The sequence below is a fragment of the Spermophilus citellus genome, assembly GCF_964194105.1.
Source record: "Spermophilus citellus genome assembly, chromosome: 1".
Classification (NCBI taxonomy): domain Eukaryota; kingdom Metazoa; phylum Chordata; class Mammalia; order Rodentia; family Sciuridae; genus Spermophilus; species Spermophilus citellus.
In genome coordinates, this window is record NC_138182.1 from 119,748,592 (window position 1) to 119,774,005 (window position 25,414).

The 25,414-nt window shown below is 50.0% G+C and overlaps 1 protein-coding gene across 1 annotated transcript in view; it reads right to left on the reverse strand.

Annotated features, from left to right (window-relative positions):
• The window catches only part of LOC308650021 (uncharacterized protein), a gene marked incomplete at its 5' end in the record, with an annotated part of 74,863 nt that overhangs the window by 25,671 nt on the left and 23,778 nt on the right, over nucleotides 1–25,414 (reverse strand). Inside the window, 5 exons of the mRNA XM_081295945.1 lie at nucleotides 561–686; nucleotides 1,811–1,969; nucleotides 3,471–3,590; nucleotides 3,958–4,059; nucleotides 5,898–5,946. Coding sequence (XP_081152071.1) covers nucleotides 561–686; nucleotides 1,811–1,969; nucleotides 3,471–3,590; nucleotides 3,958–4,059; nucleotides 5,898–5,946 — 556 coding nt within the window. The remainder of the gene's footprint in view (nucleotides 1–560; nucleotides 687–1,810; nucleotides 1,970–3,470; nucleotides 3,591–3,957; nucleotides 4,060–5,897; nucleotides 5,947–25,414) is intronic.

Genomic DNA, 25,414 nt, shown 5'->3' on the forward strand with positions numbered 1-25,414 from the left:
CAGTGGGGGGCCATGTGGGGTAGATGGGAAATGTCTGTCTTCTCTGAATGTTGCTGTGACTAAACGTTTTCTAAAAGGTAAATTCTATTTGAAACAAGAAGCACAAAGAAACTCAGGATAAGTCTGGTGTTCGACCCCAGCCAAAAATCCATGATCACAGTCAAGCATTGGAAATGACATTTGGCAAAAAGTGAAGTCAAATTATACTCAGCTGTTGGTGCCCTGACACCCTACAGTGGAGTGGAGAAGTGCAGGATTTAGAGGAAGAAAAGTGGCCCCGTCCACACCACAGACCAACGGCAACCAGGAAGAGAAGCAACGTGAGGAGTTTCCTGCTGCCATTCATGAGCCTGGCTGGACCACAGTCACAGGAGGACAGGGCCTGAGGGGGGCACAGGAGAAGGAGCTCTGGGCTCTGATGGCAGAAACCACAGAGGGCTCAGCGCCCCAGCAGGCTCCACGTGAGGCATCCCACTCCCCAGTCCCTATGTGGATGGTGACCCAAGGCCTGATGTGCTCTCAGCTCAAGCCCACGGAGGAGCTTGGACTCCAAGACGTACCATTCGTAAAGTCCACCTCTATCTGGACACACTGCTGTCCCCAACTACACCTGTGGGTCTTCTCGCTGCAGGAAGTCGTGTTGAGTCCGTAGCAAGCAGGGCACATGGTGTTGCTGGACCCATCATCTGGGGCAGGGACTGGGCAGAGAACCATTAGTAAGGACCTGTGACCACATGGAAAGTGTCCCTGCCCTGGGGGAAGGGACCCACACGAGAATAAGCAGCCCCCGATCCTGGCCTCAGTACCCGACCCAGACACAGGTCTCAGCAGTGTCCATACTCCATGCCCTCACGCATCTGCACTGGCAGGCCACCGGCTTTAGGACCCAGGGGATAGACTGAGAAGAGGAAGGTGGCACCGACAACCAAGAGCAACACTAGCCAAGTGCACTGAGCCTGGCCAGCAGGTGTCTGAGGTCAAGCCTCGCCCTGGACACAGGAGCAGGCCCTGATTCATCATCCTGATAAGAGGGAAAGGATGTGCAGAGACCAGCCCTGCTCTGAGCTCACTGGCTCTGTGATGTGGCCATGAACCTTGCCTCGGGGCCACATTTTTGTCTCTTCATAGGAAGGCCTTTGTTTAGGTCAGCAGTGCTCAAACTGGGGTCCGCGGGTCCCTGGGTCTGTAGATGCAGGCTGCGTGAGGGCACCTCCGAGCCTCACAGGGTTTCCAGAGCCCATGGGGGGGAGTAATGCAGCAGACTAGCAGCTGGAGCAGGCGGCCAAGCCAGCTGCCCCAGGAACATAGGGCTCTGCAGGACACCCAGGGACACCACTCCACCCGCAAAATGGTTTCGTTTTGTAAAATGTAGTATTTCTACCTAAAACCATACTTGTGTTGTTGTCTGATTATTTTTTTAGTGAATTGTACATGATTTCCGTATTTTCTTAGCTTTGACTTCTAAGAGAGAGAAATATGTAAATAAATAAAATATAAATAAATAAAAGCCGTCTGGGATCCTTAGTGTCTTCACAGAAGACCTGAGACCCTGAGTTTGAGAACTACTGAGGAATGTCCACTGCCCCTTTGCACATCAGGGTACTCCCAGCACCTGTCCTTACTGAGGGGGGACAGCATGGTAGCAGGGCCAGTTCGTCACACTGGTTCCTCACGTAATTGTTGTACGTCAGAAGGGAACGTCACCAAGGGATGCAGGAAGTGTTGGGACTTGAGGTCCCACCCCAGGGGAAGGGGCGTGGGCACAGAGGGCAGGAATAGAAGGTGGGCAGCAGCCCAGGCCAGTACACACCCAGGACATGGCTGGCATTTCCGCAGGGCTGTCCTTGGCAGCACTGGCTGGCGAAGTGGACATGCTCTCCAGAAGCCACGTGGACGGTGAAGGGGTCCAGCTCCTGCATGCAGTTCTGTCCTGAGCAGGACATGTCCTGGTACAGCCTGAGGAATTCTCCTGCACAGAGGCAAGCACGGCCATCACCAGGGCCCAGAGGCTCCAGCGAGGCTCCCAATAGCCACTGCAGAAGCACAAGCCGCTATCCCAGCTCAGTGCATCTAGAGGTCTGGAGGCTCCCCTCAGGCACCACCCTGACCGACCAGGAGCCCCAGAGAGGCCAGCTGAACACAGGCAGAGGCTGAGAGAGGCCTGGAGGTAGGGGGTGCTAGTAACCCAGGGCCACCTGTCAATCCCAACCTCCGTAAAGCCCAGGAAGCAGATGTGGTGGGCTTGGGAGCCGGACACCAGAACACAGCCTGTGTCCCTGCTCAGAACCTGAATTGAGTCCAGCGGCCTCTGACCACAGCTGTCCAACAAGGCAGCCCTGGCTCCATGCAGGACTGATGGTGAATCTAGATTAATTACAATTTTAAGTACTGTTCACAATTAAGCACTTAGCCACACTAGCCATATCACCAGTGCCCAGAGCCTCCTCAGCCACCTGCAGGCAGCATGCAGGACCCTGCTGACATGAACAGTCCCCGGGTTGAGGACGGGGCCTCTGGACAGCAGCAGGCAGGGCACAGGGATACCAGGAACTGGAAGACAAGCTGAAGGTCACCACGGGGAAGTCCTCACCACAGACAGAACACGGGACAGCCCCAGGGAGCAGGCCCTTCCCCCCAACAACTGAGGGGACCTAACAAAACTGAGGAGAGCGTTATAAAGCAAGACCCACGGAACAGGTCTGAGGGAGGATCTCAGTGTGGGCTGGGGGTCCTCGTTCTAACGCCAGCTCACCACACATGGCATCTCTGAGACAGCTGAGAAACTGTAGCAGGCTCGGGGTTGGAGGAGATTAAGGGATCACAGCTAATCTCTTGGTGTGATTATGATACAGCAATCATAGCTTACAAGTCTTATCAGGGATGGACAGTGGGATACTCATGAGGGAAATGGCAGGTGACAGATAGCTTTCGGTCACAGAGATACATGTCACACACACGTACACATTTCAGAATACAGTAGTGGCAAGGCACAGGGAGGCTGACAGCTACTGACATGGGGCAGGTGCGAGGGCTCTCCCGTCCTCCATTGCTCTGAGGGGGGAACAACAGTCAAGGTGCCTGCTGAGCAAGGCCTGAGGGAGGGGTGTTTGTTAGAAGAGAAGGAAACCAAGAGAAGATAGGGTTGTGGGAGCTGCATGCATCCGGGGCAAGCCGTCTGCCTCCTTGTGTGACTAATTGCCTCTCTCTGCACACACTGCTGTGGCCTGGAGGGAGTCCCCCGCCCCCCGCCACAGTGGCCTCTCTGTGACATGCAGGCTTATCTGTGCTGGCTGGGCCCTGTGTTCCCATCTGACTGCTGCCCAGCTCAGCCACGTGCTGCCTGCCCTGAAGCCACCTCGACCCTGTCTCCCTGCTCTCCCAGCCCCACCTGGGATGTCCTTCTTCCTCTTCAGCTCCAGCCCCGAGCAAGCCCCAGAGCTGAGGGCCACACGGAAGGACCAGCTGCTCACCTAGAGAGAAGTTGGCCGAGGAACTCACGCAGCTGGTGTCAGCTTCTGAAGCACACTGTGTGGCGTTCTCATTGGCACAGGATCCTGACCACGAGCTACACTGCACACAACTCAGGGATTCTGGGGACACAAAGTATCCAACGTCAGTCAAAATTCAGTAGACATGGATAGAGTATACTCTGGGCACAGTAGAGGATGTAGATGGGCTGGCGGCCCTGCCCTGTGAGTACCCCCACACCTGCTACTGTGAGCTGGAGACACACCCATTAGTTTTTCCCCACTGTTCCCCAAAAGGAAGCCCCAACTTAATCGATGACACAGAGGGGCCCTTTGGAATGCAGGGTACAAGGACAGGTCCCCTGCTCTCCACTGACCACACTTTGACACCAGAGGCTGTGTGAGAGGTCCCCTGAGTAAAAGACCAAGAAGGTCCAGGCCAAACAGATGAAGGGCCTTCTTCCCCAAAGAAGCCTTGCGGTCCTCTCACCTGCAATGGCAGTTACAAGAGCTGCGAAGATGGCAGCCGTGAGGGCGACTTTCATGGTGCTGATGCTGACCTTTCCCAAGGGTGGGCCACCAGGGGTGAAGCCTGAAGGACACAAAGAGAGCCGACCCAGGGGCTTGGAGAAATTTCTGTCATCCCCAAGAGGTTTTTATCATGCTCTAACAAGTCCCATACGTGCTCCATATTTGTGACAGAAAGAATCAGAGTCCTGTTCCAGGAGCACACAGCTGTGACTTAGAGTCCACGCTTTCAGTGCAGATGCCTCTCCAGGATTTCAAGATTCAGAAAACAAGGGCATAGCACGAATCCTGCAGAAGCATCTACGTGCAGAATGAAAAGCCTGGGCCCATCCTGTGGAGCCACTTCAGGTCCAAAAGGGGAAACATAAGCCAGTTTCCAGTCCCAATGAGGATAAGATCTGTGTCAGTTAGTTTCCACCACTGTGACAAAATACCTGAGAGAATCAACTTATGAGTAGGAAAGGTTTATTTTGGCTCATGGTTTCACAGGTTTCAGTCCACGGTCACTTGGACCTGTTGCTTTGGGCTTGTGGTGGCACAGGACATCATGGCAGAAGTGTGTGACACAGGAGGTTTGTTCCCCTCAAGGTAGGCAGGAAGCACAAAGGAAAGTCAGGAGGAGCTCAGGTCCAACATCTCCTTTGAGGGCTACCCCCATGACCTACCTTCTGCCCACCAGCCCTGGCTCCCACAGGCTCCCCCACCTGGGTCTCCAGACTGGCAACCAAGCCTTCAGTACATGGGACTCCAGGGGACTTTGAGGACCCAAACTGCAGCAAGTACCACGGAGAAGAGCTGTGCTGGAGTCCCGTGTCCCCACCCTCCCAGAGCCAGTGTCTCCTTGCATCCATGCTTACCCCTGGAGCTTTCCTGAGGCTGCCACTGCCACCCTGATGCAGATGAGCAGCCACTCTATCCCAAGCCCTTCAACATAGGACTCTGGGTAATTCACTCCCCGCACCCAGCAGGCAGCCACTATTACTAGCACCTGGGGACCTGGAAAACAATGCTCTCACACTAAGGGGTCACACCTGAGTGGTGTCAGAGCTGGGATGCAGCCTGGCCCCTCACCGTCACTCCACCTACCATCCACCAGATGGCAGTACTGAGTCAGCACCTGGGCGCCTGTGACCTTAGGACTGAAGTGGAGGCTCCAGCACTCTGCATCTTGTGTCACTCGACCCTCTGCACCTTGTGTTTGTTCCTGCAAGTGTCTGATGAGAGCCTGGAGGATGGCTAAGTTCAGCTGTCGTCACTAGGATCCCAAGTCAGAGCTCTAGAGTTTCCCCTGGCCCATCATTCACACAGAGCAAGCCCCCCCCCCCCCCCTCACCTCGCTGGCCCTCTCATGGTAGCCGCATGCCACGCTGGCTACTGAGCCAACTCCTGAGGTCAGGTCAAATGAGCGTCCCCTTTCTCAGAGCCACATCTCCAGTGCTCAGCAGCCCATGGAAAAGGCCACTGCCCTGGCCAGGGCATGGATGGAACTCTCCATCATTTCAAGTCCTCCTGGACAGTGGCCATCACCATGGCTGTCCAAGGACTGAGGAAGCTGCCAGGCACAGCCAGCTCAGGACCAAGGCCAGGACTCCCTCCCAGGTCCCCCAGCCCCAACAATACCACACCATGAGAGCTGGCACTTACTGATGAGGGACCAACCTTCACCCAAGAGCTATGGCCCTGCAACCCTAGGAGCCCAGCACACAGCACAACCGTGCTGTCACCTGCACCACACCCCCACACACACTGTGGTCCTCACCCGACTTAGTCGGGGTTGGTGAAAAGGAAGGGGAGATAGCCCATGGGGGCATATTTCCTCAGTGTCCACTGTTTAGAGGTCCAGGGGAAGGCCAAGCAGGGCACCAGGCATGGGGCTGTGTGCTGGACCCTGCATTTCCTTACTTAGGGATGCTCCTCCAGACCTGGGCAGGAAGAGGTCCTGGTGGGCCTCCTGGGGAGGAGGAGGGGAGGGAAGAGACATAAGAGCAGCCACAGTGAGCACATGAGAGGCTCAGCACATGGCACAGACCGACCACCACCAGAGGGAAGGGACAGAGGCCAGAGGGTCCCAAATGTCCAGTTCATAGCAGAGGTAGAGCCTTCAGCTGACCCCAGGAGGACCCAGGGCCTGCTAGCCTCCCTGTGAGTGAGAGGGAGCAGGGAGGCTGGAGGCTAAGGCAGGGCCTGGGTGGGCCTGAGAAGCAGCAGCCTCTGTCCACCCCCAGAAATCTCTTCCTGCCTGTGAAGTTCTGCCACCAAATCTTCAACAGTCCGGCCAGTTCCTGCCATGCTGCTCTCATCTTGCAGGAAGCCGGAGCCCAGAGGTTCTGAAGATTCAGGGCCACACAGAGAACAGAGAGCCGACTGCAAGCCACTACACTCCTGGCCCAGGCCCGCCCTCCACTCCAGCCTTCCCTCTGCTCAGAAAGCAGCAGCAGGGGCCCCGCTGCCAGTTGTCTTGGTGCCCCTGTAGGCGGCCTGAGCTGGCCCTGGGTGCTCTCCTCTGGTTTCAACTCCTCCCAGGCTGAGTCAGGGGCTCACCTGCTGGGTCTGGGCTGGACACTGTCCTGAGGAAGGAGGATCCTGGCAGAGGGCTGGAGCAGGTGTGGGAACGAGTCTTATATGGCAGGGCACAGCTGCCTGCTGGGAGGGGCCTCACCAGGACTCAGGCTGATAGGTTGTACCACCCAGCCACCAGGATGTGACACTTACCCTCTCTACGCCATCCCTCAGTGTCCTCTCCACAGCCTCCCGAATTGGAAGTGACTTTCTCCAAGGCTGCCTTTGACAAAATGCGCAAGGGCAAGCCATGTTGCTGAGTGTCCCGGCATCAGCCATTCCCTTTAGGCCTCCTCCATGGCCCATGGTCCATTGTACCTCGTAAAACAGGTCCATTCACACTCCCCAAAATAACCTCGTTTACAGAAGAGGAACCGAGGCACAGAAGAAAACACACACACACACACACACACACACACAAGACGTGCCCACGGGGACAGTGCCAGGGCAGGGTTAGCATTCAGAACTCAGAATCAGACCACGTGGGTGCAGACAGCTAAGAAAGGGTGTCCCAGCTCCGGGGCAAATCTTAGCCTCACTGAGCTTCAGGGTCCACCAGCCTAGAGGAGGCTCCATTCTGGAGAGTACCAGGGAAGACAGAGCCTGAATAAATGTGATGAGCAAGCAAAGCACAGGGGAGGCCAGGGTGCCGTGCCGACATAGAGGGCAGGGTCTGCCATGGCGCTGGGCAGGGGTTAGTTTGATTGGGGAGGTGGGGCGGCCTCGGGAGGATTGACGTGGGAGTTCTTCCTGTGAGCAGGACTTCGGCCACTTCCTGCTCTCTGCCCTGCTCCCAAGATCCTCGGGCTGCTCACCACAGCATTTTCCTAAGCAAAGGTGGGTCCCTCCCTGTAAAGAATCCTGTTGTTCCCACCACAGGTAAGCCACTTCTTCACTTCTGCCATCTGACAGGGCTGGGTGGCCGAGGGAAGTGGGTGTTGAGGGGTCCCACACTCATATCCTCCTGAGCTCTAGGTGGAAGTCCTGAGTCCCCAGGATTAAGACAGAAATCTAGGGAGGCCCCTCCAGAGCCAGGCTGGGGACAGAAGCAGAGACCCACGCTATTCAAATCCCCTCCTCCCAGTAAGCACCAGGTGCCCAAGCAAATGAGCTCAAAGCACCCGGCAAGTTCTGACCTGCATGCAGGCCATGCCCCTGTCATGCACCCGACTTCCTTACCTGGCTCTCAGGCCTGCCTGCTGCCCGGAGAATGGGGACCTTAGGTCTGAAGAACCACATGTTGTCTGTTGCTCTTGGAGTCCTCACCAGGTGCCACTGCGTTTCCCAGCTCCACCCGTCAGCATTCCTGCAGGGTGTCCATCAACCGTGCTGTCAGTCAGGAGCCTATCAATGGGAACATGGAAGACAATAACACCCCCTGGCCTGGGTTGCACAGGTCCACACAGCTGCTCACAGCAGCCCCGACCATTCCTCTGGAGGCCCTGGGTACTGCTCAGGGGTATCGTTATCCCCTTCACAGATGAGGAAACTGGTGCCCAGAGGGGTCTTCTCTAGGGCCTTCAAACAGGTGAGCCACAATACTGCTTTCCCACTCAGCTCAGGTGGCACCACCCTCTACCCTGGACAGAGAAACACCAGCTTGCCTCAGCTTCTCCCCATGCCACAGTCACCTTTCTGTCATCAGTGTGGGGTCCAAGGACCTGGATCATCAGGAGGAGCTATGAGAACACACCTCCCAGAAGCAGACCCTCTTTCTGATCAGCCAAGAAATCCAGGGACCCAGGAGAAGCCAGGTCTGCCACTCTGCATCTAGGAAGCACTGGGCACACCTCAGGCACCTGAGTGCCATCTCCATGAAGGAGTCCCAGTTTCCTGTTCTTACAACCAGCTCAGTAAGGCAAGCCCAGGACCTCAGAGTCACACTGCTGTGCAAACCTGGAGCCACTGTGAAAGGGTCTCCAGGGTCCTTTCACCTCCAGCAAAGCATGGAGGTGTTCCCAGGGGTGCCCCCATAAACACACAGAAATGTGCAGGGTCAGGACAGGGAGGTCAGAGCAGGAATTCCATCTCCACGGAGGGAGAGTCCATTGAGAACTCAGCAAAGGGTCCCATCAGGAACATCCACCTTCTCTCCTGCTTCTGGGAGCTTCAATGATTGACTTATTTCTCCATTTCAGAGATGTAAGATCAGGTGGAAAATGATAAGATGACTGTCCCCAACACTCCTGACCATCAGCCACCGCACACAGGAAACATGGATGCTCTGGAAGATACGCTTCATTAGTCTGTGCTCTTGTGTAAAAGGATGACCCCTTGAGTCCTGGGCTCCTGTGTTTCTAATGAGAGGAGTACCACCACTCACCTTTTAAAAACTTTTTACTGGTGCATTACAGTGACACAGAGTAATGGGGCTCAGGGTGACATATGCCACATGCACTAAAGATAATTAGGCCTATTTCACTCCAAAATGGGCCCCTTCCTTCCCCTCTACCCTGCCCAGGTCTCCCTCCTCTAGTCTATTGGTCTCTTTTTCTGGGGTCCTTTTTCTTTCCTTTTTTTCTCTCTAGCTTTCCTAGAGAGAGAAAGCATGAGGCCCTTGGCTTTTTGAATGGCTAATCTCATTTAGCCTAATGTTCTCTGGCTCCATCCATTTTCCTGCAAATGACACAATTTCATTCTTTTTTCGGCTGAATGAAACTCCATTGCACCACCAGGTTTTAGAAGTTATTCTAAGGGTTAATAGACCACATGGGCAGACCTGTAGCACATCATACAGAGCCCTGGAAATGGTGGCTGTCTCCTGCCATGGCTTTCATGAGCTCACACCAGTGACTGTCACAGAGCAGAGAAACCCTGCGGACACAGAGCAGTGGTCTAAGGTGAAGCTCAGCCTTGGGATGCACTTTTGCCCCTACCAATTGAGTGACCTGGGAGATTGGACATAATTTGGGTCTCAGTTTCCTCTTGAGACAAAGTGACAGCTATAATACCTAATGTATTAGAAAGATTAAAACATGTTGGGATTACTTTTAGCATTTCTATAAGTTATACCAAAGCATCCACTCAAGATTTTCCATTGGCACCATTCCTTCAAGTAAAGTAAATTTATACCAATATATAAATAAAGCTTAAGAGAGAAGACATATTTTGTTTTTTGCACAGTGCATAGATCATAAATTTGGTCCATGAAGGTTTGATTGTTTTTTAAATTTTTTTAGTTGTAGTTGGTATGATATCTTTATTTATTTATTTATTTATATGTGGTGCTGAGGATGGAGCCCAGTGCCTCACATGCTCAAGGCAAGTGCTCTACCACTGAGCTACAGCCCCGGGCCCCTTTTCTTTCTTTCTTTTTCTTTTTCAACTTTTTTTTAGTTGTAGTTAGTACAATATTTTTATTTATTTATTTATTTTTACTGCATGTTTAAGTTGTTGGGTTTTTTGTTTGTTTGTTTGTTTGTTTGTACTGGGGATTGAACCCAGGGCCTTGTGCATGCTAGGCAAGCACTCTACCAGCTAAGCTGTATCCCCAGCCCCTGACAGTTTGATGTTGTTATCACTAACTCAGGCATGAGCAATTAGCTGACACTCCTTGATGGCAGGCAGATCTGTCAACAATCTCAGGGAATTTTCAATACAATTTCCCCCAGAAACTTCAGACCCTAAATATCTGGTGTTTTTCAAAAATTGTTGCATCCAACATTAGAAAGCCAGTATTTTATCAATTATTGGCTTAACTGCACTGATTGATATGGTTCCATGTGAAAAGATAATATGTGGAGACCATGTGTAGTGATGGAGTGGCCCTTGCTTAGGCTGGCGATGAAGGACTGAGCCCCACAGGCTGCTCTTGTCCACAACTGTGACCTGGTTGGAGGTGCTCCTGACCCCATCAGAACAAAAGGCCTATTGTGAATAAGAGCCCTCAGGTGACAGAGTGCTCCTGCCCCCTCCCTCCTGCATCTGGATGGGTGAGGCTTAAACTTATGTCTTCAGCAAATAGGCACTGGTGTCCGACATGCCACATTCCAGCACAGATGGAACAAGAGACGAACTCCTTGCCCTCCCTGTGATTTCACACTAAGAACAATTACAAGCAGGTAAGTTGACAGATTGATAGAACAAGAAGGAAGAAATAAAAATAAATGCAAACGGAAATGTGAGGAAAACAGAAAGGAAGCCGAAGTAGGTGGGTGCCTAAGACTGGTTCGGGAGACCCCTGTGAGAGGGCAGAAGGCAAGACGGCTCCAGGAAGAGGGGGAAAGCCACAATCAAGAGCCCCACTGGGGAGGGACGGGTGCCTTGCCCACAGAACTCAAGAAGTTATGGAAGAACAGCCACTTTATTGAAGAGTTAACTACAAGATCAGCATTCCACCTTCCTCCTGGGCTCCCATCAGTCCTCCCTGCTGGTTCTTCTCATAAGCAGAGCAGACAATATGCAAAAAGGCACTTGACTCCTTGGGCACGTGGTCCTGCGATTTATGAGCTGCATGTTAACTTTTCTTCCTGACTACAGTTTCCTTCTCTATAAAATGGTGAGTTTTGAAATTGGCATTTTTATACACCAATAATGAACTTGCAGAGAAAGAGATTAAGAAAGCAATAATATTCACAATACCTACCAAAAAAAAAAAGTAAAATGTCTAGTAATGAATTTAACCAAGGAAATAAATGCCTCTACCTTGAAAAATTTTTTAAAAGTCTGATGAAATAAATCAAAGAGAATACAAAAAAAAGAAAGACCTCCCATGATCATGTGTTAGAAGAATTAATATTATTAAAATGTCTACACGACCCAAATCAAGTTTCAGATTCAATGCAATCTCCATGGCATGCCAAAGGCGCTCCTCACAGAGCTACAAAAGACAATTCCAAAATTTACATAAAACCACAAAAGTTTTCAAATGGTCTAAGCAATTCTGAGCAAAACGGAAGCCTGGAGGTATTGTAATACCTGAGCTCAAAACATTCAGCAATATCTATCGTGTGCATGCATGAACACACAGCAGCGAATCCACTGTTACATATACAACAATGCACCCGTAAAAATATGGGAACAACATACAAAAGAGCTATGATAGCCCGAACACCACAGCACTGACCTAAAGACCAACATGGACACCAATGGAAGAGAACAAGAAACCCAGACATGAACCCACATCTCCACAGCCAAGGTGCCAAGAACCACCGTGGAGATAAGACGGTCTCATAAATCAGTGGTGCAGGAAAAATCAGATAACTTTATGCAGAAGATGAAATGAGACTCCCGTCTCCCCCAGATATAATACTCAGCTCAGAGTGGATCAAAGGTCTAAACGTAAACCCTGAAACTAGGAAACTACTGGGAGAGAACGCAGGAGAAACACTTCAAGACATTGGTGCAGGAACAGGAAACTAAAGTCAAATAGACAAAGAGAGGATGGGTACCCTGTGCCCCTGGAGACGCAGGGGTCCTTCCTGGGGAGAGGCAGGAGCAGAGCCAAGGCTTCCAAGGGACAGGTAGAAGCAGGACTCGGGAGGAGAGAGGAAGATGGAGAAGCAAAGAAAGAAGGGTCCTCAGGATCCTCAGCCCTCCTCCCACCTCCATGAGACCCTGATGGGCTGCACCTGCAACATGCCCTTCCTGGGTTGGTGCAGAGACAGGACAAGACCACCCACTTCAAAAGGGCATGGCATCACCTTGCAGCCCTCTGAGTGGCAGCCCAAGGTGGTGGGGTTTGTGTTATCAGGACTTGCCTCCCACCGGGCACCCTGCAGGCCTGTGGCAGTGAGCATGTGTGTGCGGGAGCCATGAGACACACTGGGTTCCTCCATTCCATTTGTCACAAAGGCCACAGCAGAAATGGAGGATGGTGGGCACCAGCGGGTCCACAGGGGAGAAATGAGTCCCAGGCAGCCAGGCCAGACAAGGTAGGGAGTCTCCCCACCTGCTTCCCAGGCAGCATCAACTGCCCCCAGTCCAGGACGGGTCCTGCCACAACTTCATGCCTCATGCAAAGGGCCACCACTCGGTTTCAGGAAATACTAAATGAGGTGTCAAAGGGTGTTGTTGGCTCGTGAAATGAAGGTCCGGTTGTTACTTCGGTCTGACCAGCTATGTGACTTTGACCCAAGCCCCTGTCCTGTTTGGATCCCAGGAAGACTGGTGAATGGGGAAGTCCTCTGGCTTCAGGTGCACCACTGCAACCGGATCCGGACCTTGGGTTTCAGGCCTGGGTTCAAGTCTCTTTTCTGAGTCCACACACCAGCAATACCAAACACTGATGAGGACATGGAGCAGCAGGAACGCAAATGGCACCACCACTTCCCAAGGGGGGTTGTAGGTTCCCCGCCCCCAAGCTACCCTTCCCATGTGGTCTTACCACATGACCCGAGGACTGCACTCCCTGAGTAAATTTATGTCCACCATAGAAATATGCACATGAATGTAATAGCAGTTTTATTCATGATTGCCCAAACTGGGAGGCTACCAAGATGTCCTTCAACAGATGAATGGCTAAACAAGCTGGTTCATCCTTATAGCAGAGTTATTCAGAAAAGAAGGGGAAAAGAGATATAGAGGATTTTTTTTTGGTACCAGGGATTGAACCCAGGAGTGCTTAGCTGCTGAGCCACATCCCCAGCCCTTTTTATATTGTATTTAAAGATAGGGTCTTGGAATCTTAAATGTATATTATAAAATGAAAGAGGCCATCTTGAAAGTGGCTACATATTGTAATTCAAATTATATGACATTCAGGAAAGGGATGATGGCAAAAGTAAATAGAGACCGTGTAAAGATCAGCAGTCACCAGCGTCTTGTGGGAAAGAAAGGAGAGGTTCATAAGTGGAGCACAGAAGATTTTGAGGGTTGTGAAACTACTCCATGATTTTATAATTACAGACACAGGCACTGTCAATTATCAGAACTATAGGAAGAAAAAAATGAACCTAGTATAAACTGTGAACTTTAGTTAGCAACAATGTATCACTATCCATTCATCAGCAGTAACAAGCCTGGTACACTAGCAATGCTAACTGGAAACCACAGGGAGATGGGAACTTGCTGGATAGTCTGCTCATCTTTATGTAAACCTAACACTGCTCTCAATATAGCATATTGTGTATAAATGAATGCAGTATATTAAAAGAACGAAGAAAAAGCACTTAATATTCTTAAAGGACACTGAAAAGAGGCTTTTACACAACCCAACACAGTTTCAAGATTAGACACAACAAATTCAGAATAGAAGGAACCTTTATCAATCCTATGAGGGCAATTTATGGAAAATCCACTCGTAACATCAAACCTAATCATGGAAGACAGGAAGATTTCAATAAGATAAGGTTATACAATTGCCTCTTCTGTTTAACTTATTGGAAATCCTATCCAGAGAAATTAGGGAAGAAAAATCATGTAAAAGGCATCTAGTTTGGAAAGAAAAAAAAATGAAACTATCTCTAATCACAGATGACATGTTCTTATGTAGAGAAAGCTTTAAAGAATCCACAAAATACAACTAGTGCTAATAGCTTTTCAAAACTTTAGGGTACAAGATGTATATGCAAAAAAATTTGCATATTTTGACAATAATAAAACTCAGAAAAATTTACTTACAGTTACAAGAAGAGTAGCACACCAACAATGAGCAGTTGAGTAGCAGACTTGGAAAGCAATTTTATTATAGCATCAAAAGGAACAAAATGTCAGAGGCCTCCAGGGCCATTAAAGTCAAAATTGTTGGGGCTGAGGATGTAGCTCAAGTGGTAGCGTGCTCGCCTGACATGTGTGCGGCCCGGGTTCGATCCTCAGCACCACATACAAACAAAGATGTTGTGTCCACCAAAAACTAAAAAATAAATATTAAAAAATTCTCTCTCTCTCTCTCTCTCTCTCTCTCTCTCTCTAAAAAAAAAAAAAAGATACATTAAAGTCAAAATTGTAATGAGATATCACCTCACCCGGGAAGAATGACTAGGACCAAAAGGAAATTAAAAAAAAAATGATAGATATTGGTGAACATGTAAAGAAAGGGGCACTCTCATACATGTTAGTGGAATGTAAATTAGCACCATTGTTAGGGAAGAAAGTAAAGAAGTTCCTCAAAAAACTAAAGTGGATCCACCATTCGCTTCAGCTGTCCACTCTGAGTCTCAATTCAGAGGAAGTGAGGTGAGCTTACCTAAAAGACACCTGCCCACCCATGAGTATCACAGCACTGTCCATACAGCCGACATGTGGACTCAACCTAGGTGCCCACAGATGGAAGGATGGATAAAGAAAATGTGGTGTGCAACTACACTGTAAAATATAATTTGGTCATTAAAAATGAAATCCTGTCTTTGCAGCAAAGTGGGTGGAACTGGAGGAAGTTACATGCAGCGAAATAAGCCAGACACAGAGAGGCAAATTCCAAGTGTTTTCTCTCACATGTGGAAGTTAAAAAAAAAAAAAACTTGACTTGAAAATAGAATAGTGATCTTCAGCACGAAGGCAGGTGGAGGGAAGGTAAAGAAAGGCTAATTTGATCAGTGCACATTGAAAGTAGGTACTGAAATATCACACTGAACCTATTAGTATGCTCATTAATAGGTTGAAAAAAATTAAAGGACAACCAATCAAGAGGCTAAAAGATTTGCACACTGAAAACTACAAAACTCTGATGAAAGAAAGAGAACACAAATGGAAAGACATTCCGTCTACACAAATTCACAAAAGGGTTGTTAAGACATAGATACTCCTTAAAGTGATCTACAGATTCAATGCTATCCCTGTCAAAAATCAGTGGCAATTTTTGAAGAAATAGACATTTTTAAAGTTCATATGACCCTGAATCACCAAAGCAATCTCGAAAAAGAAGAACCAAGTGGGAGTCCCCACACTCCGGAGTTCAGGACTTACTACAAAGCTACGGTGACCAACACTGTGTTACTGACGTGAAGACGGGCTCGTAGACCAGTGGGGTACGACAGAGGGCTCAGAAACATGCCCCCGTGTCTGTGGCCCAGTGATCTCTGATAAGGGGTTAGCACTACTCCACAGGGGAAGAACCATCCTCTTTTTTTTGGTACCCAGGATTGAACTCAGGAGGGCTCAGCCACTGAGCCACCTCCCCAGCCCTATGTTGTATTTAGAGACAAGGCCTCACTGAGTGGCTTAGCACCTTGCTTTTGCTGAAGCTGGCTTTGAACTTGTGATCCTCCTGCCTCAGCCTCCCGAGCAGCTGGGATTACAGGTGTGCACCACTGGGCCCAGTGGAAGAAGCATTTTCAACACAGTGATGGAAAAATGTTTCCTGGTATCGGGTATGGTAATTTGTTGGATAGACACCAAGAGTAAAAATGAATTAGACTTGCTGAGATTCAAAGCTCATGTGGTCCAAGGATGCAGTCAGCTGAGTGGAAGGCAGCTCAAGCCATGGGAGCAAATAGTTAATGATATGTTTGAAAGGTTAATACCTAGCCTATATAACGAACTCCTACCACTCAATAATAAAAACCCAAAAGACCACTATGAAAACAGTGAAAGAATTTCAATATATAGTTCTTCAAAAAAAAAAAAAAAGATTGAAAAATGACCACCAAGTGTGTGAAAAAAGGTTCAGTATCACTAGTCATCAGAAAATGCAAATTGAGGAAAGGAGTAGTAGGAAAAAAAATTATATAAGTGGAAGAAACGATTTATAGTAGAGGGGATGGAGAGAGAGAGGGGGAGGGGAGGGGAGGGGAGGGGTGAGGGGACAGTGGAGAATGGGATAGACAGCAGAATACATCAGTCACTAGAAAGGCAATTTGTAAATCAATGGAAATGTAACTGATGTGACACAGCAATCTGTATACGGGGTAAAAATGGGAGTTCATAACCCACTTGAATCAATCTGTGAAATATGGTATATTAAGAACTATGTAATGTTTTGAACAACCAACAATAAAATAAAATAAAAAAAGAAAATGCAAATTGAAACTGCTGTAAATGCCACCTCATGCCAACAAACAGGATCACTGTTGAGTATGCATGTGTGCACACGCACACACACACACACACACACAACAGAAATAATAATAGTGGTCAGGATGTGGAGAAAACTGGAATCCTTGGGCACTGTTAGTGGGAACACAAGATAGCAGCTACCATGGGACACAGTATGGTAGATGGATCCTCAAACATTAAAAACAAACGACTCTAGACAGACACCCAAAGGATCAAAAGCAGCATCTTTGCAAGATATTTGCACACCTATTTTCAGAGCAGCATTATTCACAATAGCCAAGAGACAGAAGCAATCGAGTGTCTATTAATAGATGAAGGGGTGAACAAAGTGCAGTACCATTCAACCTTTAAAAAGGAAGGATATTCTGGCAGGCACAATGGTGTGTGCCTTATTCCAGCAACTCTGGAAGCTGAGGCAGGAGGATCACAGGTTAGAGGTTAGCCTGAGCAACTTAGCAAGACCCTGCATCAGAATAAAAAAAATAAAAAGAACTGCTCAGTGGTATAATGCCCCGGGTTCAATCCCCAGTGCCAAATAAGAAAATAAATAGAAGTAAATTTTGAGACATGCTTACAATGTGGATGGACCTTTAACTCATATGCTAGATGAAATATACAAGTCACAAAAAAGTGTACTATGTCCACTATGCCAGGCATTGTGAATAGTGCCTGGCATAAGGTCCAGTGACCATCCATATGGTCAAGTGATTTTTACCAAAGCCACAAGTTTATTCAATAAGGAAATAATATGCCTTTTCAATAAATAATATGCCTTTAAAATAAATCAGGTAGGATTACTGAATAGCCACATTACAGAAAATGGCTTTGGATCCATAACTCAGACTACACGCAATGAGCCAATCACAAGGCACCACAACTGTGCGATTCCATTTATACAAAATTTCCAGAAAAAGAAAATCTATAGACAGCAAATAAATAAGTGGTTGCCAGCACTGGGGAAAGGAGCTGAGGTTGAGCGCTAAGTAGCATGGGGTTTGCTTTGAGAAGAACGGAAATATTCTAAAATTGATCATGGTGATGTTTGCCCGGGTCTGAAAATATATGAAAATCGCTGCACTGTATACCATGAATGAGTTGTATGCATAATTTACTCAATTGTTATCTTTATTGAATTGTAACTCAAAAAAGTTATAACAGAGAAGGATTCACACCAACCAAGAAACATCTGTGTTCAAGACATTGTGTCGGGCTCTGGAGACTCCGTCTTGTTTAGAACTAATATTTTTTTGTAGCAATCCTTCTCCAGGATATTCACGCTTACTAGCACATTGTGTACATATAAACACTGGCAGCAGTCTTCTAAGATACCTAAGCATAATTATTAATTTCAAGTTCAGCCAGGCTGGGCCTTTCCGAGAGGAACCAGCACCTTCTAGGTGCTGGAGCATGTGGGACCTTCTCTCCTGAGGCTGGTAGGACCTCTTAGCACCAAGGAGGCTGGGGGCACAGGCAGGGAAAGGTACTGCCCTGCTCCAAGGCTGGTGTGCTTTGGGCTATTCTTCTGCAGACCTAATTGCAGGATATGGTAAGAGAGTTCTGAGATGCTGCATCGCTGGAGAGAAGGCACAAGTGTACTGAGGTCGGCCCCACAAGGCAGATCCAGGGGGCCAGATGAGGTCATCCCCTGGTTCCACCAACACAACCTTGACCTGTGAAGAGGTGAGCAACGTGAGTGGCACGCAACATGCCCTCAAAAATGGCAGCTGCCACCTCAGCCCAGCACGCAGCACTGCATTCTGCCATACTACTATACTACGACATGTTCTGTCACCACCAGCATCAACACTGCCATCCAAGGGTCAAACCAGAAACACAACCTGCAGTGAGCTCGGCCAGATAACTTGAAAGTCACACTACACAGAATGCCTTCTAGTCAATAAGGCTATTGCAAATCTTTTTCACTGTGACCAACTTAAATAGATTTTATAGTGCATTCTGATACATACAACTGAAATCAAAGTTTCACAAAATAATACTTAGCTCCACTTGAAATGAAATCAATATTTTTTGACTTTTGTTTGTGTGTGTTTGTTTTACCAATACTGAGTGACAGAAAGACATCAGAAAAGACCACAGATTCAAGGTCCAGCCCTCCTCCGTTCAAACCCCAGCTCTGCTCTGCAAGTGTGACCAGGTTATACAAGAACTCGGTGCTTCGCTAGCCCTTCTGTGATGCAGGAATAATAACAGCATGTCTCTGAGGGTCAAGGTGAAGGTTAAAAGAGGAAATAAGTGGAAGGCACTCAGGACCCAGACTGAGAGAGAGGCTGTCACCCATTTGCTGCAACAATAGTAATTACCAAGCTAGTCAAGACCTGCATGCTGACCCCGTAGTGTGTCAGGACCAACTGAGGAGAATCATTAGGCTGGACTACCCCCTGGCCTGAGTCCCCAGGAGCAGAGGAGGCCAGCCAGGGCAGCACAGGAGGACTAATTAATATGATACTGACAAAAATTTATAAATAGACTTTTGCTGTTGGGTATAGTTTGTTTGTGTCTCTCAGAAATTCACACTGAAGCTTAACCTCCTGTGTAGCAGTATTAGAAGGAGGGCCTGTGGGAAGTGGTTAGGTCCCTGGGTCCCTGATGCCTGTTACATCCTTTCTGCCATGTGATGCCACCTTGGTAGGTGTAGGAACAGCCTGGCCTGCAAAGCCTCACTGACTGGCCCAGAGCACTGCCACCAGCGTCAGAAGGCACCCAAGCAAGTGGCCCATCCCCAGGCAGAGGCAGCAGCTGCCCACAGCCCTGGACCCCAGCAGCCTCCTGATCACTAACCCTCTGACTCACAACTCTGGGCTCCTCAGGACCATCTGAGGACCATCTCTCGTGCTGACTGACAAGGGGTCACCAGAATAGGTGTTGGCCAGGCGAAGGATAAAGGGGATGTGTTGAGTCACATGTCATGGTTGGATGTGGTTTGAGAGCGTCCCCCAAGGGCCCATGTTGGAAGCTCAGTCCTCAGTGTGGTGGTACGAGAGGTGGTGGATTCTTTAAGACCTGGGACCTGGAGGGAGGTTGGGAGACAGGGCTAGAGTCTCCCAACCTCTCAGAGGGGTGGAGGGGGTGCTTCACTCAGCAAACCACATGGGTTCCATTGGGCCCAGCCCCTCCTGATTTTTTAATTTTCACATCTCTTCTCTACTGAGTCCCTGGTCACAGTCACGTCCCTCCTTGCTCCCCACCTCCCTTTAAAACTCCCAGCCACTTCAGCACAAAGGAAGTCAAGTTCAGCTTGGCCTCACCCTTCCCTGTCACAGACAAATGGTGAGAATCTGTCGTGAAGTTAGCCAGTGTCCAGCTCTGTGATGCCCCCTCCTCCTGGGAATCAGCCCCTTCCAGGACCCTGCTGACTAAGGAAATGCTGAGGCCCTGGGCATCGGCACTGACAGGGGGACCAGCCCTCCCTGTTGGGTGGATCAGGCTTGGGGGACGTGGTGCTGAGCTGGAGGGCTGACTGGCCAAGACCAGCAGGGGTAAAAGGGTAGAAGTGGGAACAGCCTGGCCTGGGAAGCCTCACTGACTGGCCCAGTGGAGACCACAGAGTTGTCTAGAACCTGCTGGGACCACACCACACACCTGCCTCTGCTCTGTCCCCAGGTCCCAGGACCATGGCAGGCAGGAGGCTGCTTCTATTTTTAAAGTCCTGGTGAGATTTCAGAACCATGGAGAGGAGCAGGAGTTCTGAGATCTTAGTGAGACAAGTCCTGAGAAAAAGCAGGACTAGAAAGAAGACAAGAGAGGGTCGGCCGTGGACAGTGGCACTGGGTGCTGGAGTAGCATGCCCACCCACACACAAATGGGCTTCGGAATCTGACTGGCCCACACCTCCTCCTGCCTCCAACCCGGCTGGAGCATTTGATGAGATGCTGTGTTTAGCTTGAGAGGCTAGTGAAATATCTGGGGTGCTTTGTTAATTTTACCACCAACATTTGTACATCGGGGAGACGTGGATTGTCGAATCTGTGTGCAGATGCTGGAGGATCGTCCATGCATCCCTGTTAGAAAGGTCCTGGGATGTGAGACCAGGGAAGAGGCTTCGCACAGTAGGCATGGGTCTTAGGCATCACAAGGGGCACTTCAATGGCTTCCAGGAGGGACCAGGGCAACACCCACTCGCCTTTTTCCTTCTCAGGGAAAGAGGCTGGGAGGACGGAGGATCCAGGAGCAGAGAGAGGAAGGGCATTATCAGAGCTCACAGGGCAAGGTTGGGCAGAGTAGGAGGGACACTAGACAGTGGGGAAGGGGGATAGGAGTGGCCCCTGAAGCCAGCCTGGCTCAGGGCCTAGAAGATGCAACTCTATCCCTGGAAATGCCCCTTTATCTTCCCAGGTTTGGCTTTAATGCCTGCAAGTGGGGTAACTCCTGCCTATCCCCACTCCTTCACCCAGGGCCAAGGGGACAGGCCTCCATCTCCCACACAAAGGGATGCTGTGAGGAAAATCCCTAGCCTCCAGAGCCCCACACCCTGGCCATCACAGCTGACTCACAGCCACTCTCTAGAAATTTCTGGTCACTCTGGATGATGGAAAGAAAGGCATCTCCCTCCAGACTCAGGGTCAACTCCCTGTGTGGTCTTGGGATCACCAGTGGTTCTCTCTGGACCTCAGGCTCCTTGTCTATAAACTGAAATGGTTGTCCCAATTATTGCAACAACTCATTCAATTTCTGCATCCTGGGGAGGGTGTGCACAAGTCCTGAATTCCAGGGATAAGAATGCATAGTCCTTCATTTTAAGGGGCTGGCAGCTTATCGAGAGATTCAGAGACATAATGCATGAGATTATAATGGTAGATACAGATTATAATGGTAGAAGGCCCACCACCAAGAGTGAACCCCGATAGAAACCATGAGCTTCAGGCAGTAGCGACAGGCCAGAGCAGGCACATCACCTGGGGGAGTTTGAGAACAGGGAGGAGGCTCATCCTATGCAGGGCAGAAGTGATGAGGGAAACCTCTATCTTCTTCCCAATTTTTCCATTCACTTAAAACTGCTCTTGAGCAACACGGAAAGGCACGATTTAAAATTCATCTCAAAACATAGGAACTCAATTCCTTTCATTTCTCCTGAACCACAAACCTCATCAGAGGAGATTCTGGTGTCCTGAGATTAGTGGTCCGATCACAGCTAAGCTCTCCCACACTGTCCTGGTGTTACATGGTCACCAAGTCCCTTGAATTCGTCTTTCCACATCCTAGCTGCCGCATCTCCAGGCTCATCTTCTAGAGCCTGCATGCTGACAGACCCAATCCTCGCCTTCTCCCATCCCAAAGGGACTGCCCTAAAGGCCACGTTTCCCAGGATGCTTTGCCCACTCTTCCAATCGAGCTGGCCAGTGGGAGGGCAGGCGCCACATCAGAGGTGAGAAGCCCATCTCCTCCCGACGATCCCATCCCCGTATGCCTCCAGCTGTAGAAATAATTTAGAACCAATACAAGATATCCTGCCCCCTCTTCCCTATATATTTCAGAAGGGGTCACTGAAAACGAGTTTCCTTGCCCAGCCACATGGACATAAAAGCACCCTTTCTAAAGAACACAGACACCAGCTCAGAGCCTCCAGGACCTCAAAGATTGAAGGGGAAGAAGCAGGACTCAAAAGCAAGATCCCTGACTCCACACCACCAAGCCCAGCTCACACTGTGTCACCAACGCCCATCCCACTCCAATACTCTTTGGGCAGACACAGTTTGGGCCCCTAGAACATTCTACAGCAGTCCCAACACACGTTATCCACCTTGGCATGGATCTCAGGCTTCTGTGGAAAGTTTAGCCAGGGTGGATTTCCCCAACCCCTCCCTGCCCCATTTCGGTTGTGGTGGAGATGGATCACAGTGAATGCCAAGGGCAGGAGGGGAGCAGGTTAATCATTAATAGCACTTTTCTGTATGTTTATAATGGGGTTACTGTGAAAATAAGGAGGCTAGCACACAGAAGTCCACCTTCAGGAGTTCCCGCCCTGTAAAGGGGCAGAGAGCCTGGAGCAGAGGACAGCTTCCTCACTGGACGCTTGAGCGAGGGCTGGGATGAAGGGGTGCAGTGCTCAGGACGCACTGCTGTCAGCTGGTGTCCACATCTATCACCTGGAGAAGGACATGCACACACACACACACACACACGCACGCACACACGCACACACATGCTCTGACAGCCCAGAACACCAAGCCTTCTTCTAAGGTAGTCCTCTCAACTGTGACGTTTTCTACAGATCCCCAATGATAGGTGAGGCATGCTCAAAGCAACTTCTAACAAATAACAGCTAAGTAGCCTAAACCAAAGTCTCCCCCCATTGAGGTGGGCATCCTCCTCAGGTCTGGCCTCCCTGTCACGCCCTTCTCCCACCCTTGTGCCCGTCTTGTATCCATGACCACCCCCCCCCGCAAGAGGCTGGCCGGTGACTGAACCCAGGATGACTCTAGCCAAGCTCTATCTCACCCCTAGTTTGCTTCTCAAAACCCTTTATTTTCCTATCTCACCATCCATGGTAGGTAATGGTACCATAATCAACCTGCTGTCAGGCCAGAAACCAGAAGTCACCTTAAATTCCTCCGCCTAGTGCTCACCACCCTGGGGCCTCCCCACTGTGCCAGCACAAGCTGCAGCCCACGGTTTTCTTGTGCTGGGGTTTATGCCCTTCTGCTTGAGCCCAAAAGAGGCTCCTTTCCAGAACCAGAGGGGCCGTCCACGTGCCCTGCTCCTCCTCCAGGATCTGCTCCTGCTCTGTGGTGGCCTGTCCACTGCACTGTCCCACTCTCTGCACCTCCATCTCTGCCCTGTTCCCACAAGGTTCCACGTTTAGTGGAGCAAAAGCACCTCATGCTGGCTAGTCCCTGCTCTGGAGTCAGGCCGGGGGTGGTGTGTGTCAGGGTAACTCTCGGGGACTCCAACCTGGAGCTCAGAGCAAGGGCACCAATGACCACAGTGAATACCTGAGAAGGCGACAGCTATGTGCACCTGTCCCAAGAATCGGCTGGACCAGAAGGGGCTTCCATAGCCGGTGCCCAAAGAGGGTCGGACCAGCCGCCCGTGCCTCACACTGACACACATACCCCAGAAGCTTCCCACCTCCCTCTCCCACCACAACTAGCATGGGAGCCATCAGGATCTGCGTTCTCAACGCTCTGAACTGGAGCTGCCCACTCCCCAGCCAAGGGACTTGGTGTCTTCCATCTTCCTTTCATAAATCCAGGAGCTCTATTGTACAACACAGTGACAATAGCTGATAATGTCTATCTAGAAATTGCTAGAAGAGATTTTAAATGCTTTCACTATTAAAAAAAATATCAGGTTATGAGGTGATAGATACGCTGACTGGCTACACTTTGTCATCCCAGAAGATATGCATATGCCAAACACTGTGTCACTCTCCAGGGACTTTCCTGAGGGGCGCCCACCTGTCACAGTGGACTTCTGGACTGGGGCTTTCCAGGAAGGAGGGGCTGCTGGCTGGAATTGACCCAGGCCGCGGGGGGGCGGAGCTCAGGGAGGAGACACGCTGGCCCAGGACCCAGGGCGGGGGACCCGCATTTGTCCAGCTGTCTGTGCGCATGGAGAAGGCAGGATCCCCGCGAGCTACTTTTGCGGAGCAGCCCACATGCATCCTCCGCTGCGAGCCCCGTGCAGGTCTGCGCCAGCTGGGGGAGTGGGTTAGGGTCCTGGGCAAGGCCTTGCCATGAGACCATGAGTCAGTGTCCCCTGCCCACAGCCTTGGGGAACCAGACTGACAATGTTGAGCAGACTGAAAACTTTTGACGTGATACACGACAAGAACCAGGCTGCACGCGTCCCTCACGCTCCTGAGCAGCTGGTGTCAAGGATTTCTCCTTAGACTCTCCGAACTGTGCTGTCCAAACCTCCATCAGGGCCAGCAGAGCGGAGGATGCACCTGAAAAGGCTGGGTAGAGAAGAGATGAAGGAGGGGGAGCTGAGAAGGTAAGGCAAGGCATCAGGTGAAGCATACAGAAGGGAGGCCACACACTTGCTGAGGTCTGGCTTCTCTACCTACCTCTTCGGGAGGGCCTGAGTGTCAGTACTGCTCATGAGGGGTACCTGTCTTTCTGGGCTCAGCAGTGCTCAGGAAACAACTGAGAAATGGAGACTGGTGCTAATTTCCAGACTAGCTCAGGCCCAAAGTCTCCTGTGCCATCAAGGGCTGGGCAGCACCCCGGGATGGCCTGCCACTGGAGACAAGAGTTCACACAGCCCAGCCTGGGCATTTATAGAGTGGACTAATGCAGGGTCATTTGAAGTAGAAAAATGGGTGCTTCAGGATGGAGATGTTTGGACAAAACTGGAAGAAAAGATGTTCGCAGAGGCTGGCTGACTGGAATTAGGAGGATGCATGTTGGAGGATTTGTCATCCTTGAATGTGAGCTAAGCATGCACAGCTGTGTATAGGCACCACGTCACCACACATCTGAAATGACAGAGGCTGACTGGGATACATGGGATGGCTTGGTCCCTCAAATCACCCCGAATGGCTCTGCTGTGAATGACAGGGATTTCCAAAGCAAAGGCTGTCCACAAAGTCCTGAGCAAGGAAGTCCAACCCTCCCTGAAAACATGCTGCACATACGTGTCAATAACAGGTGCCTTCTGGGATAATTCAGTCCAAAACACATGCACTCTAGTCATGTTTGCATGTTAGCCTGAGTTAGGTTGTAGCCCCAGTAATCATACATTTCTGACTGAAGTGAGTGTCCTTCTGAACAACTCGGAGACACTCGGGATGTGGGCCAATTCTTTCCTGTTCAGGACTGTCCCCAAAGTAGTATAGTAGCCACTGGAGATATGCTTATGCCAATATAGTAAGAATAATACTTACTATAATAAGTATTAACAGGACATCTGGCCTTTCTAGCCATGGACAGGTCATGAAATGACACAAATAGCCACTCTACTAACAG